Below are 21,050 nucleotides of genomic sequence, written 5' to 3'. Positions count from 1 at the left end.
TCAACAGGAAGTCGTAATGTGACGGTCGACATAAAAAAAACAAAAAGTCAAAGATTGAAAGAAACGTAATTTGTCATTTTATTAGTTATCAAATTTCATTGTTCAAAAGGAATACAGTTAGAATAAGGAACAATCTGGTGAGTTTTCATTGAATGGCGATTGTTTAACGTGCAATAAGGAGATATTTGGCAGAGACATTCCAGGTTTTTTTTACATGACTAAGAATTTTGTTGTTAATATGTTTTACGGTGCTACCGTTCTGGCGAGTGCAGCAAGAATTACACATACTGTACCTTGCATCATTGTCAACTTATAGTTTTATTTAGGTATCAACGAACGTCAAAGAATTTTTGAGAGAGTATTGCTCTACAATAAGTATGCCAAATGTACTAATTTTAATGGTTATGATATATACAGCGCAACCCCCTACCCAGAGAGAGAGAGAGAGAGAGAGAGAGAGAGAGAGAGAGCCCGGTACCTGTTTGTAGGTGTGTAATTTCCCACTTTTATTTAATGGTCTGACTATATGCAATATCTACATAATTTTTTAACTGTTTATTTTTTCATTTTATTCCTTTTTATTTAGTTCAAAATGTCCTATTGTTTATTTCCTTCCTATTCATATACTTACCTGCCTACTGCACGGTACATGCATGCACAATTACTTTAAAAATGGATCGACATGACAGTAAAGTATGGCCCTTGTTAGTTTATATATATATATAAAATCTCTATATTAAAAAAAGATTAAAAACAAATCATATGTCAATGAGGCAGGTATCGCAGACTATATTGAAATAGCCAGTACACTCATTACAGATGTTTGATCCACCTCTAAATTTTTCGCGGGAAATATAGCGCGAGTGCACTGTGACGTCATCCATGACTTTGTTCGTCTTTGTTTACGTTTCTCGACTCAATACGGAGGTATGGAAGCATGTAACAAATCTTTTGAGTCTCGCCAAAGCATATGCGGTACTCAAAACGTGTCTTCAAACTTTAAGTCACCGTAAATTACGAGTTGAAAGTCGGCCATTTTTGGCATAGCACCACGGGTGAAAACACTAGAGAGCATTATGGGACGTAGACAAAAAATTTTGTTTGATGAACTGTAGGTTTAGCTCGTTCTTTTTCCCGCGCACACTGGTTCTTAGAGCTCGCTTCGCTAGCCGGCGCTGCGCGCCGGCGAGCTGCGCTCGCTATTATAAGCTCATACAAAAAGAGATAAAATTTTTAAGATACATTTATTTCTTTATTCAAGTTAAAACTCAAGTGATCGTAAATTCCCATTTGATTATGTATTTTGTAGGAATTAATAAATTAAATGTCACAAATATCTTGAAAATCTCTCAATCTATCTCTCTCTCTTTTTTTCTCTCTCTCTCCTTTAATAATTTATGATAAGAGTTATTCTGATGGTCAGACCGGTTCGAATACTGGCGCGCTAGATAGCTCAGTTTGTAGAGCTCCTGACTTGAGATTCAGGGGGCCGGGTTTGAAACTGGTCTGGTCCGGCATTATTCCAAATCCTCCCATCCCGTTTCATTTGGTGCCATGACCAACCCCTGGAATTAACAAGTGATCTCCTTCCAGGGGAAGAGCCTGAGGTGATCTTCAAGGGTGAAGATCATTTCAGGAGGGTGGAATGTGACAGTCAGATTTGTTCAAATACTGATGCCATATTACTCAGTTGGTAGAGCACCTGACTAAAGATTCAGGGCCTGGGTTTGAATCACGGTCTGGTCTGTCATTATTTCTTCCATCTCGTTACATTATGATAAAAAGATATAAATGGAAAACAGTTGAGATTCCTGTGCTCTTTTAAACACAAAGAACACTCTGAGAAATAATCACGATGATCAATCAGTACTGTGTTCCCAAATCCTGTTTCAGCCGAATATTTTCCTTTATTTTTCTTTCCTAGAACAGTGTCATTAAACGAATATGTGAATTGTCATAAAAACATATGTTAATATTTGAAGTTATACAGTACAGTTCTATTTTACAAAAAGTTTATCGAAAATCAACATATTTCAATTTTGAAAATACAAAGAATGTTTATACATGTATATTGACAAGTATTTTTTTCATCAGAGATACATGGTCCTATTTTCTCTGGTCCATGGATTATCTTACCGTGGGTTTCTGAGAAATCAAGAAGGTTGTTTACTGTAGTGTTTTGTGGATTACTGAGATTTATTTGTTGAAAGTTATCTCAGGAATTAGATAAAAAGCACTGCATGATCAAGAATTTTTGCCATAATTCCACCATATTTCTTGATTGATGTAGATATTGTCAGATAAAGCTCCAGATGGACCTGTCTGGAAAAAAATTCAACATTTTAATAATGAACGAAGTTTGCTGATGATTTATTTTGTACTAATACGTATACCAAGTAAAACAACATATCATATAAGTCTTGTAGATTGAGTGGGGGGGGGGTCATGGATATACCGGTACTAGTCATACAGTGAAGGTGTCATCTATATGACATATCTATTCTTGAAAAATGTTTTAAAGTTTATCAGTCAAAAGGGTACCAGCTTTTTATAGAAAAAGATCTGTTTAAATAAAATTCCTTATTTAATTTATTTATTATGTTTGTTGCATTTATATTGTGGTTAATTTTTACAGATTTATTCCACAGACTAGAAAACTTATTATCAACTGGCCACATGTAATTATAATCTAACATATCTTTCAAAATAAGCATTTTCAAAATGACGTTTTATTCATATACATATGTGTGATGCACTGTCAATTAAGTAACTAGGTATTAATGATGTAAAATTAAAAATACTTTGATATTTTAGCTAATTAAAAAATCAACTTTAAAAACATCAATTAAAGGCCAATATACATGTAATGTGACTTTTATAGAATACTTGCTGAGTGGACAACAAATCACCCATCAGATCTAACTCTTATTGCAAATTTAGATAAGATTTCATAAGCTATATTAATTAAACTTTTTTTTGTACAGAAAAGAAGAATTTCATATTAATCATACAGTATACAGGGAAATTTTCGCCCCCCCCCCCCCATTTTATTATCGCCCAATTCCCACTCGTTGTCAGCGGGAGAATTTAAGACTGGGTGAGGTCTGATATCTTCAATTATTTCTCTTCAAAGCAACTCTGTTTAGGCAAATTCAATACGGGGTGAAACTGATTGCAAGTGTAAAAGATGAAAATTACACTGGGCGAATATAACCCTTTACACAGTATTCTGCATGTCAAATTTGAATGTTTTCCTTTAACCTTATGCAGAGCTCTAGGACTTTTCAATGAGATCAATAAAGGCTGTATTAAAATGGCCACATCCACCCATCCACGTTAAAGGCTGAATGTTTTTTTGGGAGGGAGATGTTTTTTAGACGAATATACCTAATATGAAAATTTACCGATAACCAGAGACACTTTAAATTTCTTTATTTGTGTTTACAAGAATAATGGCTAATTAAGACCCAGTGTTTTTAAAAAGATACACCCAGCTATTTAGAATACAGTTTGAAACATCAATGAGCAAAATTTTCATTGTGCATTCTATGAACCTTGGAGAAAATAATAAATTCAAGGTTAACGTACATCTCAATGTTTATCCAGAATATGACCATTCGTAGTTTAAAAGCCTGTATCATGTACATTGAGGTAAACATGTTCTACAAAACTATTCATCCGTGACTATGTTTAGGATTGGAATTTTGCGTTTAAAGGGTGTGTTGTTCTGCAAGGACTGTGGATCTACATGATACTGTATTGAACTTGTAAGTAAAATATATGCCCAATTGAAACAGGATGTTAAAATGTACATGTTTATATACATTGTAGAATATTTTAGTTTAGGTACATGAGTGCCATTTATCTCTGAAAGGAGTGTTCAGTTATGCAAATGTAAACAATAAGGGTAATTTTTTTTTTATTGCTTTCATGGAAGACAGTGACAATGTCGGGTGAGTTTTATCATAATGATTTCTTTTTAAAAAAGCTTTCTGTGAAGTGTTTTTGTTAACGTTTTAGATTTTTCGGTTAGTCAGTACCAATTTCTGATATGTTAGATGATATCATTCAGATTATATACTGAGACACTTTCGATTTCATTACCCAAATGAAGAGTTATGTTTACATAATCACGATGATTATATCGAAATTACTCAAATTACACTGAAATAGCAGAAAACTAATTGTTGGACTATAATTAACATACTATTTTCAGAATAATATGATACAGTTGTTGGTTATTACATGTAATTATGTGAATTTAAATAACCTAAGGTGACATGGTTTAAAAATTTTAAAAGTGCATGAACCCCAAATTGGTCCAACTCTGTCCAAGCACAATTAAACATAATATGCCAAAAATGCATGAAAATAAGTTAACTCTAATATTGATATCATCAACATCGTTTTGCGTTGTTAATTTTTTTCCCTTTCAAAATTCTAATAAAGATTGAGTGTTGAATGATCAGAAATTCTGTAATGACATTATTAAAAAAGTTTAAATTGTGTCCAATTGTTATTAAAAATGGTGTGTGTGATGTTTTTATCATATATATCAGTATTTTTTTTAATGCTGTGGAATCGTCATTGCTCATATTGACTTGTTGTTCATGGTTTTATGAATACTACGTACATAGCCACAACATTACTACCCATATACCAATACTCAGGAGTTAATTCCCTTATTGCTACGCCTAATAACAGGACTGCATTCATGACAATGTCATAAATGTTTTCAGTTTCATGGAATGATTTTTTAATGAACAAAACTTAAACAAAACCATTTATTTACAACTATTGCAATGTCCATTATTATATGTCACAGCCATTATAATAAAACATTGATTTGTTTGTGATTTATTAGCACTCATTAATTTGGTTGTAAGTCCTTTTGTAATATGCAGCCTTGGTACAGTTTCATGAGTTAAGGTTCGGATTAATTCCACAGTATATAGCTTTATTGGTGATTAAATATACATATGATGGCAGTTAGATGATAAAAAATGGTTTGTGTTCCATCTGAAATTTAATGTTATTATTCTTGGAAATTACAGGAGAAAAAGAAATGGAGAAAATAACAGAGCTCCATGTAGATGGCATGACTTGTAAGTCTTGTGTCCAAAAAATTCAAGATCACATGACCAAGGAGCCAGGGGTGATAAGTATTCAGGTACGTAACAGAGTGGCTGATGAATGGGGGGGGGGGGGCAGGTGCTTGAAAAATAAACAAAAATCATATGCCAGCACAAAATGGATGGAGAGTTTTTACATCATGTGTCCTGGTGTGTGCACACTGTACTACAAGTGTGACTTACTTGAACAGGATATTGAAGCGAGTGTATCGTGTGCATTGTGTGCGTGTGAGAAAAAGATGTTTAAATTTAAGTTAAAGTGGGACACACCTTATCATACTGTACGTGTCTAATCTAACATGAATGACGATGTTGTTATTTCTTAAGTGTTAGAGATATTCAAATTTGAAACAATTTAATTGGGGAATGTAATGTCATACATGTATTTGATTAAACCTGCTTGAATTATCATTCATATATGTGATGGGCACATAATATAAAAGGGGAGCAGAAACTTTAAAAACTTTTATGTAAAAGTAGAATAGATAGTCACAACATATTTGAATTGAAACTAATGTTACATTTACCTGGTTAGGTTCCTACCACATGTAGCCGTGGAGAGGGAATGTATATCTCTCCCTCAGTTGTTGGTCAGTGAGAAGTCCATAAGCTTCTTATTTAGGGTTGTCCACTGCTAAATTGGTCAGGGAGGGTGTTTTCTCATCCTCTCCCCTCTACAGAGGCATGCAGGCATCTTCTGTATAATCATGCAGAAATCGTCGTCCTCCCAAGTCCAGTAAATGTATGTCACAGCACAAGCTTAAAAATTCTGAAATAGGTTTATCAGTTCAGGAGGCCAGGGTACAAGATAATGTCCCTCCAGTATTCTCTCCTTACTGACATTTATGCAGGTAGTGCTCATGGAATGTTTGTTGACGGGTTTCCTGGGCCAGACATTGTCAGTATACAGCGACTGCCCCAGGGCTTTAAGATAGTTACCTTTTGATGGAACATGTGTTTTTCTAATTGGAGGCCAAGAAGAGTGTATTGAATACTTAATTCTTACCTGATCGTGAGATATTTAGGTTGTTTTGTGAAATTCTCATGAGAAAAATCTGTGAATAGGAGAGAGAAAATGCTGTCTCGCTGTTAAATAGCTACTGTATCGGCACAAAATTACTTTGTTTGTACAGTGAACATATATAGGACAACAATCTGATGAGTCGTAAACAAGGAGATAACGTGTTGTATGATTAACTATCGGAAATTCAGTTTCTCGAGCACGTGACTTCATCCTTCAATAAGTTTTCAGGAAACTCCTTACTTCAGTTATTTATTGGACGTAATGAGTGCAAATGTTTGTGTCAGATGATTTACATGTTATATAGAACAACCGTTTTCTAGTCAGACAGATTTTTATTGACTTCGCCATGGCTAAACAAGGAAAATACATGCCGTTACCGGTAAGATTTTGTTGATGTAATGTTGTTATCTTGAAAGTCAGGGGAATTATAAGATTTTTAAAGAGACTTTAACATGTTGAGGATATCAGAATTATATTGAACATTGTATTATGATTTACTGTAATATTTGCTGACTTTATAAATGAAGATTAGACTATTTAGATACATATCAAACAAGTTATAAAATTGACATGTCTTTTCTCGAAGTATTAAACCTTGAACATGAATATACAGAGAGAGCAAGAGAGAGAGAGAGAGAGAGAGAGAGAGAGAGAGAGAGAGAGAGAGAGAGTATATACATGCCATGCTGCCAAAATATTTGAGGAAAGATACATCCAAAAATTGTTAATGCCAACAAGGGGAGGAAAGATACCTTAAATCAATATGATGTCATCACTGATGTAGGACGATCGAATGAAACGGTCGAAACTCACTTACTAGCTTAGATATTTACCTTATGTATTCTAGAAAATTTTCAATTAAAAAGTCTTGACAATAATAGCAGATGGGGGATGAATTGAATTTCCGCTTTTTTTTTTTATTTGCTTTAAATTGAGTTTCATGTACTGTTCTTTTGTATTATGGAATTACTTTCCTTGGAGTGTATATACACAGATGATAGACTATCAGGTTGACTTGTGTACCTGACATTCATCCAATATCAATTGTTTAATGATATGTAATTATGACTTATTGTTATTCATGTCACAACTAACCATTGTGATAAGTATTTTGTGACGATAACTTGATCACCTTAGATTTAATCCCACCCCTTCGCATTCCTTTCGATAAACTAGATAGCTGACATACTTATGATGTGTAGCAATATTAAGTTTTGAAAAACAACTTACAATATGTGTCCTTGTTAACCACATGACTTGGAGCAGTAAGAGTGGTCTTATTGGGCTGACAATTTAGAACATAGCCTCTTCAGATGACAATGGATGTTTGATCTGATACAATGTCATTGAACTGTTTGATTTTCCATGGTATGGGGACGTGTGACCTACATGTACAACAACAAATAATTAATTGAGATCTCTAATGTACAAGAAAGTCCCATTGTTTGAAATGGGTGAAAAAACATTGTTCTACATTTGCATTGTAACTGTGATGATACAGGGTTTTCTTCATGTTTGAGAGGGATAAACTTTGATGAAAAGTAAAATCTGGATTTGACTTAGAAATAAGATCACTTCACTTTAAGATGTTTCAATATAATTGTGTTAATATAATCAGACATGCTTAGCTCAAGATTGGAATATGTTTTTTTTTCTGTGCTTGCTTATCAAACCATTACGATAACGATCAGTTACGTTGTTTGTTAAATGCAAGTGCAGCCAAACGAAACATTAAATTTAAAGGATAGGCAGGTCTAGGGGAAAAAAAACCCTAAATAAATCTCTGTAGAGTACACAAAAAAATTATTTCCTTATTGAATTTTCCCTAATATCACAAGTTTATTGAATGGCAGCTGTATGAAAAGAAATCAATACATGAAGATAAAGCTAGATTAGAAATGGAAACCTCTGTCATGAAGGGCAGGTGAATTGAATTTAGATATTCCATCACACAGCAGCCTTTACAGACCGTATACTGTGCATTTTTGGTTTTTTATCAATTATTAAGGCGAACATACTGCTAACCTAAATTTTTTTTTATGCAAGTCTGTTACGAGCTTAGGTAATTTAGGTTAACTGTTAGACACACTTTACTAGATATACACAAAATAATTATACTGGTTATAACCACAGCTCTGCAATGGTGATCATGTTTTGACAAGATCTTTTCAGATTTGACATAGTGTAATCATTTTCTCCTTAAATCACACTCCTGTATATAAATAGACATATTAAGTATGATTTGTCTTTACGTCATAGTAGGAAGGGGGTTTTTTGTTGAGAAAATTGCTTTTGTTTTTATTTTTTGGGAAAGAGCTCCCTAATTTGAATTTGATTGATAAATGTTTGTATAAAAATGGTTTTATTTTCCACTACTAGACATATCGTACTGAAATAAAAAGAACAAAAACAGATATTAAGTGATGGATGTCCCAAAAAATTAAATACAAATTTCCTGTATACATGTAGATTTAGACAATCTGAATATACAGTTCTTAATTCAGTTATCTGATTTTCAGTCATGGTGACTGTCGGGCATTTTGTTTCAATGTGATACGTGGTAAAGTGTACTCCTAATTTGTATAATGTTGACCGATGATGATGGATTGACAACATAGAAAGCATATGTAATATGTAGCTTTACCAGAAGAAAATGAGTTATCTGTCTTGACAATGTTTCAAATTCCTAAGTTTTAATAACCCAATTAATATTATCAACCTGTGCAAATTAAGCATGAATATTTATCAGTAGATGTTGAAAAATTACACTGAACATATGTTCCAGACAATTTTATCTCATCTTATTTTCATTTATTGTAATTAAATGATCTTCTGGTAGGCATATAATTCATAATATGATAATAAATTAACTCGATCAGTTTAGGATTGAAATATGAATATGTGAAAGTGATTATAAAGGTCTATGAGTATCATAAACACATAAATACATATGCAATACATCTACAAATAAATGTTGTACATATGCCTAAAAAATTCACTATTTTTTGGTTTTAAATTTTTATTACCTACTATTTAAAATTTTATACTGTAGTATGAAAGAAAAAGAAAAGAAACAACTGCATGGTGACTTTGTTTGGTGTGGTAAATGAAAATACCCAATGCTTTTTTTCATTCTTAACCTGTATAAATTTATAGATGTATTTGGAGGAGAAAGAAGCAAAGATTGCATACAGTCCAACGGAAACCTCCCCTCCCATACTCGCTGAGAAAATCTCTGATCTGGGTTTCCCATCAAAGATTAAGTTGGTACACCCGGTCAGGGGAGACAACTGCCAGGATGCCATCATCAACGTCGAGGGCATGACCTGTCAGTCATGTGTCAAATCCATAGAGTCCAAGATCTCCGAGGTCAGCGGAGTCCTGGGAATAACCGTGTCATTGGAGAAGAAGCAGGCCTATGTCCAGTTCAACCCTGGAAAAGTTTCCGCAGAAAACATTGCTGCAGCTATTGACGATATGGAATTTGAGGCATCGGTTCACTCAATTACGCGGGACAAGGGTCTGACCACTAAGATTGGGGTGGAGGGCATGACATGTCAATCTTGTGTCAAGTCTATTGAGTCAACCATGGGAAGCAAACCAGGAGTGAGAGAAATAAGGGTGTCACTCGATGATAAAGAGGCGTACATAGTGTATGACCCCACCCTGACAAACCCTGGCACCCTCAAGGATCAGATTGATGATATGGGGTTTGAGGCCACGCTGATGAGAGAGTCTTCCCTCGACAGTGAATTTGACCGCTTGGCTTCACGACAGTCCTCCACAAGGTCAGTCCAGAATGAGTTAGTCTGCGAGATTTCAGTCATTGGAATGACCTGCCAGTCATGTGTGAAGAACATTGAGACCAATATTTCACCAAAACCAGGGATTAAGACCATATCTGTATCACTGGAGACAGAAACAGCCACAGTGACTTACAACCCCCTCGTCACCTCTCCATCAGCCATTGCTGGGATGATCGATGACATGGGGTTTGAGGCCACTGTACAGGGCTCGGACACAGAGCCAGCCATTGAAACTGTGGTGATAGGGGTACAAGGCATGACCTGCCACTCGTGTGTTAAAAGCATTGAGGACCATATCTCCAAGAATCCAGCTGTCAAGTTGATCAAAGTCTCCCTAGCAGACCAGAATGCAACCATTGAGTATTATCCAGACAGAGCCACAGCGTCTTCTTTGAGGGATGCTATTGATGACATGGGCTTTACTGCATCCTTATCTACAGGTACATCATTTAGTATTCATTATCTATGTGCACTCATATACCAGTAAGTTTTGGATGTAGTAATATTAATTTCCCTTATCAAATCTACATAATACATGTCATTTAAAATCCTAATAGTTTAAAAATACCTTGCTGGTCAAATTTTGACATATTACCTTCAAGCTTGAGAGTTTAAAACAGGAAAATAATATTTTGTTGAAGTCAATAGTTATCTTCATTATTGAAGGATCTTTTGTACCTTGATTTTTGTTTCTCTGCATTTAAATACTGCATGCATATAACTATAGCACTTGTAAATGTTGTCTTCTTTTATATTCAGATACCGGTAATCCAGAAGTACAAGTTGTACAGCCTAAGAAGAATGGTCCAGCCAAGCCGACCTCTTCATCTTCCTCCTCTCACCAGGAAAGCATACAGATGGAGATGGACGGAGGGTCGGTGTCCTTCAGAAAGGGCGGGGCTGCAATTGACGACGACCTAGAAAAGTGCTTCCTGAGAGTCTCTGGGATGACATGTGCTTCCTGTGTGGCCACCATTGAGAAAAATCTGATGAAAGTCCAGGGTAAGAACTTTTTTTATTTTAAAAGTTTCCATGTTAAAACATTCAAAATCTTCAAAATCATGTTTAAACATTCAAAATCTGGAAAATCAGTACAGTTTTCATTCGTACATATCATTTCTTGTCACAAAAAATTAGAAAAATATATTTAAATTGACCTTCAATTTATTTCTAAAGGTATACACAGTTGTTTGGTTGCATTGATGGCACAGAAAGCAGAGGTTAAATATGACCCTGCCTACCTGCTGCCCTCCCAGATTGCAGCCAAAATCTCCAGTCTGGGGTTTGAGGCTACTGTTTTGGAGAATGAAGGCTTTGGCAACGGAGTTGTAGAGCTTCTGGTACGTACCAATGAAAGTCTAAATGAAAACACCCCTTGAGATTTGATTCTTGAAATTCTAAATCAAGAGAGCAATTTCCTGAGACTGTTAATTACCTGTTGTAGATCACAGGAATGACTTGTTCATCATGTGTGCACATGATTGAGTCCTCCATCATGAAAAAACCTGGGGTACTCTCAGCCTCTGTGGCTCTGTCTACCTGTAAAGGGAAGTTCACCTATAACCCCGAGGTCATAGGTCCGAGGGCAATCATTGATGCCATCAAGGTAAAGTCTTGGATACCTTTTCAAGTGCATGAATATGTGCTTCCAAACTTATGATTAAGCTATCTATCTAGATAAAAACGTCCAGGTTGATTGAGGTTCATATGGTTTATTTTGTGGGGATTTTTTATTTTCAGTCGTTGGGTTATGAAGCAGAGTTGTACACTGATGATGATAAAGATGCTGCACGTTACGATCACAGGGATGAAATCAAAAGGTTCGTACCAATGTCTGAAGATTAGATATCTTGTAGCATGTACCTTTTTGTGAAATTAAATTAGTCATTAAGAGATCAAAAGTTACTAAATTCCTTTGTTTTGTCCTTCAGATGGAGGACTTCATTTTTGTGGTCACTGATCTTTGGGGTTCCCTCTTTGGTGATAATGATGTACTTCATGTTTGCCTCTCCCCCTGACGACCACACCCCTGTGGCCAACACTACAGGAAGAAATTACACAACCACCGTCAAACCTCAGATGTCTTCTGATGGCCACTACCAGATCATGATAGTACCCGGTTTATCACTGGATAACCTGCTTATGTTCATTCTGGCCACACCTGTACAGGTCAGTTTATAGAATAATGCTTGTGGCAGTATTGATATTTGTTGGGGAATAAATTTCATTGGACGGTTTTGTAATATACTTTCCCACAGATTTATATCCACCTTGATGTCGTATTTAAAGTGTAGAACTATTTAATTCCTTAATATTTATTATTACCTAATCAAAGGGATGTTGTTGTTTTATTACAAATTAAATATTTGCGTCTATTTTGAACTGCCGGTCAATAGACTGCGATCTATTAGACCGCCGGTCAATAGACCTCGATCTATTGAACCGCCGGTCAATAGACTGCGATCTATTGGACCGGCAACGTATTTCAGAACGCGGGTATGTTAATGTTATATCCTTTCGATAGTTCTCAGGGAATGTATATTCCTTTACATAGACGCTATTTTTAGTACTTGGTGAAACCAAATACAATGTTATCAAAATGGAGTATCAAATAATCAACAGGTTTAAAGCTTTATATGAGGTAAAAGACTTATGAAAATCTAATGGGTTAAAGACTCCCCCTTCTTTGAGTAAACTAATATTAAATTGAGATGTTGTAATGCATGCAACAGGCTTTGTGCATGTAAAAGATGGAAAAAAAATCTGAGTATATTGAATAATGGCACGAAAACCATCTGCAATATGCAAATTGTAAACCCCGAAAACTAAAAAAGGAATTAGGTAATAAAACAATTATTTAATGCTTGAACAGTCAATAGACCAGAATTTTTTCCCTTGATGCAGGGAACAGCTCAGTATGATCTATTGCCCTCGGCCGTTGGCCTCGGGCAATAGATCATACTGAGCTGTTCCCTGCACCTCGGGAAAAATATTCTGGTCTATTGACTGCTCAAGCATTAAATAATTGTATACCGTAGCATATGCCTTGAAAATTGACACCCTTTTGTCTCAAGCATGAAAGATTTTCCTGATATTTTAGCTGATTGAGATTTTTTCATTTTACAATATTTTGTACATGTATTACAACCCTGTATAAGTTCCTTTCTTTGCTGTTTAAGGAATAGTACACAATAATTGACACACCTACGTATTTCTTTCAGTTTATTGGAGGACGATACTTCTACATCCAAGCCTTCAAAGCTCTCCGACATGGGGCCTCCAACATGGATGTGCTGGTGGTTCTAGCCACCACCATCTCCTATGTGTACTCATGTGTGGTGGTCATCGTGGCCATGGTCATGAAGGAAGCCACCAGTCCTGTCACGTTCTTTGAGACCACGCCTATGTTGATGGTGTTTATATCTCTTGGTCGATGGCTGGAACATGTAGCCAAGGTAGGGAGAATCAACATCTTTATCAATTTATTATAGAAATTCAATTAAGCTTTAAAGGTGTCATTATGTTACAATAAATATCAGTTTTCTTTAATAAATACTGGAGATTTTTAAAGCAACTTTATTTACAAAACCCAGCAAATTTATTGTAAAATTAAAAGAACACACAAAAATCATTAAGATGATAACAATGAAAACCAATTAAGAAAGATATTGATTGTTCATCTTTATCTGAAAGATTCGTCTTCTAGTGTGATTCAACTGTTACTGTTTGGAAAGCTTTGTTCATATGTTATTGATATTTTTTACAGGGTAAAACATCAGAGGCTCTGGCCAAGCTCATGTCTCTGCAGGCTTCAGAGGCTGTGTTGGTGGAAATCGACAAAGAATTCAACATCCTGAACGAACAGACAATTAGTGTGGACTTAGTGCAAAGGGGTGATGTGCTGAAGGTGAGAAAATTTAGTACTGAATTAAAACATATGGAAATTAAAATAGTATAATGTATTTGTAAATTATGTTTGACAACAAAGTGATCCTGTAACACAAATATCTTCATCATTGTTTCAGGTTGTCCCTGGTGAGAAGATTCCAGTGGATGCCAAGATCATTGAGGGAATCACAACTTGTGACGAGTCCCTTATAACAGGAGAGTCCATGCCTGTATCAAAGAAACCAGGTCAGAGCTAGTGTATGCTAGTACATCAAATACATTGAATATTTTCTACTCAAATATTAAGCGGACATTAACATATATAGATTTACTTCTCTCACTTATTCCATTTCATCATTGGCGGTTCTTTGACATAAAATATTTTCTATTCAGATTTTGATCTGAATATTTGTATCTGATATGTGGATTAATTCAATCCACTTTCCATTAATTCTCGTAGGTGCCTCTGTGATTGGTGGCTCCATTAATCAGCATGGTATGATCCTGATAGAGGCCACCCATGTGGGCGCAGACACCACTCTGTCACAGATTGTTAAACTGGTGGAGGAGGCCCAGACCTCAAAGGTAGACAACTCAAACTAAATCTTGTGAGATTTCAGCTGAAATATTCAGTGTGATTAATGAACGGTGGAAAATATACATATTTATATACCCTGGTATTTGCTTCTTGTAGGCTCCCATACAGCAGCTTGCCGACAAGATAGCTGGCTATTTCGTTCCTGGTGTGGTTGTTTTGTCCACTCTAACTGTCATTGCCTGGACCATTGTTGGCTATAGTGATATCACAAAAGTCAAACCAGACTTTGTGGTAAGTACATGCATCTTTCTTGTTAATATATTCATTTATTTTCCATCCAAAAATGAAGTATTTGGTCAGGTATGAATGAAGATCATTAACTTTTTCAGGATGATGGAACTCTTTCCAGGGATGAGATCATATTTCAGAAAGCGTTTCAGTATGCTATCACAGTATTGAGCATTGCTTGCCCCTGTGCCTTAGGTTTAGCCACACCCACAGCTGTGATGGTGGGAACAGGGATAGGGGCCTCCAACGGGATATTGATCAAAGGTGGAGAGCCCCTGGAATGCTCCCATAAAGTAAGTAATGATAATTTGTTGAAAGTTAATTGAAAGTTTGTTATTTCAAATTTGAACCCTCCTTAGTCATAAATGCCATTGTATGCAATGGATTATTTTACATCTTGGTTTCAAGTAAACCACTACTTTCAAAAAGCACACTAATTAATGAAATTCTAAATAATAATGAATTGATTACAAGACTAGTATAGGTTTATTCATGTGCCTTAGTTGTCACTGTGTAGTATTGTGCATCATTTTATGTTTTATTTAACAGCTGAAGTGTATAGTGTTTGACAAGACTGGGACAGTAACCCATGGAGTCCCCCGTGTTGCTAGGGTGGCCATGTTTGTAGAAGACTCAGTCTGCTCTTTTGTGAAGCTGATCGCCATAGCTGGGACAGCGGAGACAAGCAGTGAGCACCCTCTAGCCTCAGCCATCGTGAAGTATGCCAAGCAGGTATGTCAGTCGTAACCACTGTAGAGATGATAATATCAGAATGCAATGAGAATATACATGCCTATTGGACATATTTATGATGTGAAGTCAAGCCTATATAGAGTTTAGTTGGATATTTCATACTGAACAAAGGAAAAAAAAAAAAAAACATCACATAGCACAGTACCTAAGAACAGGACAGGAACTTAGAATCTATGTGTTAAAGCATAGAAAAAATCCATACTATTTTTCATTTAAGTTGGATATTCTATTAGGATATTGAACAGAAAAAAACACTGATAAATACAATAGGGACACAGTAGCGCCTTTTGTAAAATAAAAACCTAGAATATACAGTATCTTGTTTCTGTTTTAGGAAGCTGTTAACCTGTATTGACTTTTTGTTACAGACTTTGAAGACAGAGATCCTGGGTAAGACTCAGGGATACCAGGCAGTGCCAGGGTGTGGTCTGCAGTGCACTGTGACCCAGATTGACGGCGTGCTGGTGGACATTGACCTTGAGGGGGTCAACAACAGGAAGAACCTGATGGGGAGCACCAAGGTGATGACAGATAATGTCCTCTTTAATGGGGAGGAAATCACTGCAACTATTGAAGGTCAGATACTCTCACATCTATTGTCACATTCAATTATGTTGTCCCATATATTTAAAAAGAAATATTCATTAGAGATTAGATTTTTGATTACTTCACTAAAATTGTTTTAACCAGTAAGCAAAATTTAATCTTTGATGAAATTTTACTTTGCAAACATTACCATTATATATGATTAGGGTTCTAGTAGTTATTTTTTAAACGAAAATAAGTTCTCATAGATACACATTTCGTGTAAAACTTTAGTGGTATGATAAACCCATTTTTAGAATTTTATGAACCTGTTTTGTATCATTTTTTCCCTGTAATTATTTCATACTTTATAAAGTATCTTTTTCTTTCTTTTTCAGAGAGTAGTTTAGTCGGTGCTGTTGCTTCCAAACCATACAAGGTTCTGATTGGAAACAGAGAGTGGATGACAAGAAATGGATTGGTTGTAACAGACAAAATGGACGAGACGATGACCGAGCATGAGCACCAGGGACAGACAGCGATTCTGTGTGCCATTGATGGTCAGTTCCACTCTCACTCTCTATTTTCTGACATTGTTGATAACTTTGCCACATATGTGTATCATATGTATATTGCTTTATATGATCTACACTTGAGAGTTCACATACCTGTAATTTACATATGATCTGTCATCATAAAGGGATATAGATAATTTCTTTATAAACTCATAATTTTGGAAATACTGTAAACACAATGTACGTTGAAATCTTTGGCAGTTACTATCACACATATCATCATCTTTAAAGTTTATAGAGTGACCTCATTTTGATGTCCTGCTACACAAAAGTGTTAAATACCTGAATGTATTGTTGTTAAAATCTACTCTATATTTTCAATTACAGATAATATCGTGGCTATGTTGGCTGTAGCGGACACTGTGAAGTCGGAGGCCCACCTGGCTGTTAGTGTGCTGAAGGACATGGGTCTACAGGTGGTGCTACTTACTGGCGACAACCAGAAAACCGCCAGGGCCATCGCCAGACAGGTATGTGATAGTGTTAAGTGAAAATAATCAGATAATCTAATGTTGAGTTAATGTAAACTTAAAGGGGCATGGTCACGATTTTGGTCAAAAATTATTTTTTCGATTTTGATGTTTATAATGCTGCATGAAGGCATTTTTAATAGGCAACCAAAATTTGAGTGACATTTGTTGAGTTATAAGCAAGTTACAGAGCTTACAATTTCTCGCTATGTAAACAAAGCTTTTGTTTACATTTTGAACGTTGTAGTGAAAATTGCAGTTTTAGACCTAAAATGAATGTGTTAATCGTTAGTAACTGTTTATTTATGCTTAAAAAATAAAAGAATTTAGACAAATCATCTTGAAAAAGATTTTTTACTGGTATATTGAACCTATGTAAACAAAAACAGGGCACGAGCCTTGTTTACATGACGAAGAATTGTGAGCCCTGTATCTTGCTTAAAATTCATCGACAGGCACCCAAATTTCATTTGATCATTAAAAATGCATTAATAAAGCGTTGTAGATAATAAAAACAGAAAAAGAAAATTTGACCAAAATCGTGACCATGCCCCCTTAAAAGTATTAAACAAAAAATAGAAATCTTTATAGTAAGGTTTAATTAAAAAACTTTATGCCAGAACCCTGTAAGAATTCTCAATTTACACGTACCTGTAAATATTTATACAAAATGTATTTACAGTCAGTATGGGTTTATTTTTTTTGGAAAAGGGGTAGGATGGGTGGTAATAATATGCTTTTGTTTATTATAATCTACTTTGGAGAACATGTGATTTCTATTCTTTTATTAACATAACATGTTAATTTTTTCTTTTTCATTTGATAGATTGGTATACATAAGGTGTTTGCAGAAGTGTTGCCCTCTCACAAAGTGAAGAAAATAAAACAGCTTCAGAAGCAGGGTATGAAGGTTGCAATGGTAGGGGACGGTGTCAATGATTCTCCAGCCCTGGCCCAGGCTGATGTCGGCATTGCCATAGGAACAGGGACCGACGTTGCTGTAGAGGCTGCAGATGTTGTCCTGATCAAGGTATCTACCTTATAAAAATAGCACAATAGTCACAGGAAAATGTAATTATTGTTGACCTTAAGACTGATAAATCTAAGGAAATTCTGTCTCTGAACCAATCTAGATTTTACAGCATGCCTCACTCTATATTTGAATCAAATTAAATATTCATTCAAATAGAATATATAACACCAATCAAAATTTACAAATTGAGTAAAATTAATGTTAATTAAGTTCTTGTGAATTACTTTCTGTGGGAAACTAGGATCTGTAAACATTTCGAAAGAGAAAATTCCAGAATGAAAAAATTACAACTATTGTGCTTCTTGCTAAATTAAACTGATATATCTTTAAATCAATAATATAATCCTGTTAATCTAATTAAGTTCATAATCAAAATTAAAGCTGCATAATGATTGTGGGAAAATGAAATCATTACTAGCTGTTAGATGCGTATTAAACTGTTTTTTCTTCAACAGAATGACCTGCTAGATGTGGCTGCAGCTATTCAGCTCTCCAAGAAGACTGTACGCAGAATCCGCATCAACTTCTTTGCTGCCTCCATCTACAATTTGGTCGGAATTCCTATTGCTGCAGGTGAGGCTTTGAACTGAAATTCTAGCATATTGTACAATTTTCAAATCTATAGTTCTCTCAATAATGCATCTTGTCTAGAAGTAAAAGATACATGTACATTGTATTTTATGGGTTCTTTTTTTAGGCATCTTTGTACCATGGGGTCTCTCCCTCAAGCCCTGGATGGCATCAGCAGCTATGGCCCTGTCTTCTGTGTCCGTGGTCCTTTCTTCTTTGCTACTGAAGACGTAAGACAATTTTTACTTCTTAGCGGCCTCATATATTTGGATTCTATGAAACCCTGTTCAAATGCCATGAAACTCTATACATATAACAAAAACATATTTACAGTACGGTAGATATAAATGGTACTGCAGGTGCTGAAATATTTGGAAGTACACTGTATAACATTTTATAATCTTAAATGGTTTTATTGGATTTAATTTTGTTTTTCAAAAATTACTACACATATTTAGTTTGAGATTTTGTTGATAAATGTACATAAAATCTAATCCCCAATTAAAATTCTCTACTTATACAGTATGCTCTTGGTGTTTGATTCTGGTTTATTCATGCATTTGATTTTATATCGCTATATACACATGTAAAACATCAGATAGTAAGTATTTATATTTCTTCTATCAGCTTCAAGAAGCCCAGCAAAGAGAAAATGCTGACTCCGAAATACTATGCAAAATTCGCCGCTGATCAGGAGCTCGACAATATTTCTGTCCACCGGGGAGTGGAGAGTCTTCCATCAAGTCGGGAGCCCAGCAAACAAGGTAGCATCATTTCACGCCTCAGCGGAAAGAAGAAGACGCCCTCGCCTGACCACACAAGTCTGCTGGAGATGAATGACATGTCTGACTCCGACTCCAGTGACATCTAAATTTAACACCAAATGTTACGTACCGGTAGATCAAAAAGATAAAAATCATATGTTTTTATGGCTCATTTCGATTGTCATAACATGAACTTGTGATTAGTTTTGAATTGATTTATCTAACTCTAAAAAAAAGTTCAGCTTCCAAAATTATGTTACACCGTATTACATGTCTGAATCTAAATCATTATTTCTCAAAATTTTTGTGACATTTTATTAAAACATTTTTGGAATGTCATTTATGTATTATAACCATATATTTTGTTTCATTATTTGCCCTCACAAATTAATATTCAAACTCAAAGTATCTTCTCTGCATTTATGATTAGAATCAGAGCGTTTGTTTATTATCTTGTTGTTTATACAAATCTACACAAAGTTGTTTACAGATATCATTAAGATGATTGTTCACCGTTCAAGTCCTTGGAATAGATTTTACAGGAGTATTTTTATTATTCATGTACATTATATTTTCATTCTTGTACTTAACAGTCCCAAACACCCACCCCTCTGACTCTTGGCTTGTCCCATTTTTTTGTCACATACCATAAATAACCCAATGTAATTTCATGTATCTTTAGTAGAATATTAGAGAAAGCTATTGAATGAAGTAACAATATCCTATATTCAAGAAAACTGGATGGTTTTGATATGATTTATTGAACGGTGCTCATTGTTGAATAGGTTGTTTTACCCACAGAGAGAGAGGTAGTGATATGAACTGACTTAATCCTTTTGTAGAGACCGGTTTATAACCCAGAGTGATATTATGACTTTCTTTCAATGATCATGATAAAAATTGTTGTTGCTATTATATAAAATGTTGCTTTAATGTGTGTTTTGAAATATAAATAAAAAAAATCATTCATTAAGATGAGATTTTATTCATTTCTTCACTGATATCCATTTTTATCTTTGTATTTTGTTCAGGTTTTGATACTATGTTACCTTAGTAACAATCAAGCCAAACTAAATATCATTTTGTAACAAAGAAATAGATAAAGTTCTATTTTGTTTTAGTAGAGCAAATGCCTGTGTAATTCCTTATCGCCCACACAAATATTTGCGAGTCATTGCTGAATGGACCACAGGAGAAAGTTACGAGTTTTACGATTATTTGACCTTGACACTCAATTACAATGTCAAGGGTTTTTAATTTTTTTCACACAATCTGATCATCAAATGTAATTGGATTCTGTCCGACAATTTAGGGATTGGATTATTAATACCATTTTCAAAATGAAAATGCATTAATCTTTTTTTGGTGACGTATATACACTTAGATTGATATGTAAACATTCTTCCTGCCTTACAAACCAGACCCCTATTCATACAAGTCTGTAGTCTTAGCTGTTTTTCACCGCTCCTGTATTCGCTTAAAAACGAGTAAGAAATCATATCTGATCAAGTTGTCGTTATATACAGTATAAATCATTTCTTGTAGGAAAAAAAAATGGTTATGCTGCAGTCTGTTCTAGTACAACCTTTTCGATGTTTGTGGTGCTTTTTCTAAAGGAGACACATTTGTTATTTAATCTCAGATAACTATTTTGTAACTGAAACCTTTGCTTACAATGTAAATA

At 35.0% G+C, this 21,050-nt stretch overlaps 1 protein-coding gene and 1 long non-coding RNA gene across 5 annotated transcripts; one reads left to right on the top strand and one right to left on the bottom strand.

Moving 5' to 3' along the window:
* LOC128191826 (copper-transporting ATPase 1-like) lies at positions 1-20,339 on the top strand. Of its 4 annotated transcripts, XM_052864137.1 has the most exons (23): positions 22-137; positions 3,938-3,953; positions 5,055-5,170; positions 9,313-10,402; positions 10,722-10,964; positions 11,139-11,302; positions 11,407-11,568; positions 11,703-11,782; positions 11,894-12,131; positions 13,184-13,417; positions 13,729-13,869; positions 13,988-14,096; positions 14,311-14,435; positions 14,545-14,679; positions 14,778-14,969; positions 15,226-15,408; positions 15,798-16,005; positions 16,353-16,514; positions 16,857-16,999; positions 17,826-18,029; positions 18,488-18,605; positions 18,730-18,832; positions 19,230-20,339. In XM_052864137.1, exons 2-23 carry the CDS (start codon positions 3,947-3,949, stop codon positions 19,471-19,473), a joined length of 4,401 nt encoding a protein of 1,466 aa, XP_052720097.1. In that variant the 5' UTR covers positions 22-137; positions 3,938-3,946; the 3' UTR covers positions 19,474-20,339. The 4 variants fall into 4 exon arrangements, with proteins under 4 accessions (XP_052720098.1, XP_052720097.1, XP_052720099.1 ...); XM_052864138.1 differs by lacking the exon at positions 3,938-3,953 and having other exon boundaries at positions 1-137; XM_052864139.1 differs by lacking the exons at positions 22-137; positions 3,938-3,953 and adding an exon at positions 3,683-3,767.
* On the bottom strand, positions 1,207-5,799 carry LOC128191829 (uncharacterized). The gene is made up of 3 exons (XR_008244467.1): positions 5,660-5,799; positions 2,137-2,322; positions 1,207-1,920 (listed from the first exon to the last, which is right to left on the bottom strand). It is a non-coding gene; the product is annotated as an uncharacterized LOC128191829 (long non-coding RNA).
* Positions 20,340-21,050: the final 711 nt, after the last annotated feature.

The sequence above is a fragment of the Crassostrea angulata genome, chromosome 7 (assembly GCF_025612915.1).
Source record: "Crassostrea angulata isolate pt1a10 chromosome 7, ASM2561291v2, whole genome shotgun sequence".
Classification (NCBI taxonomy): Eukaryota; Metazoa; Mollusca; class Bivalvia; order Ostreida; family Ostreidae; genus Magallana; species Magallana angulata.
The sequence above is the reverse complement of the archived record's forward strand: the minus strand, read 5'-3'. Positions and strand labels throughout refer to the sequence as shown.

Coding starts and splice junctions, on each gene's coding strand:
- LOC128191826 (XM_052864137.1), top strand. Junction 11,303..11,406: donor ACGGAGTTGTAGAGCTTCTG/GTACGTACCAAT, acceptor TACCTGTTGTAG/ATCACAGGAATGACTTGTTC. Junction 14,680..14,777: donor AAGTCAAACCAGACTTTGTG/GTAAGTACATGC, acceptor TAACTTTTTCAG/GATGATGGAACTCTTTCCAG.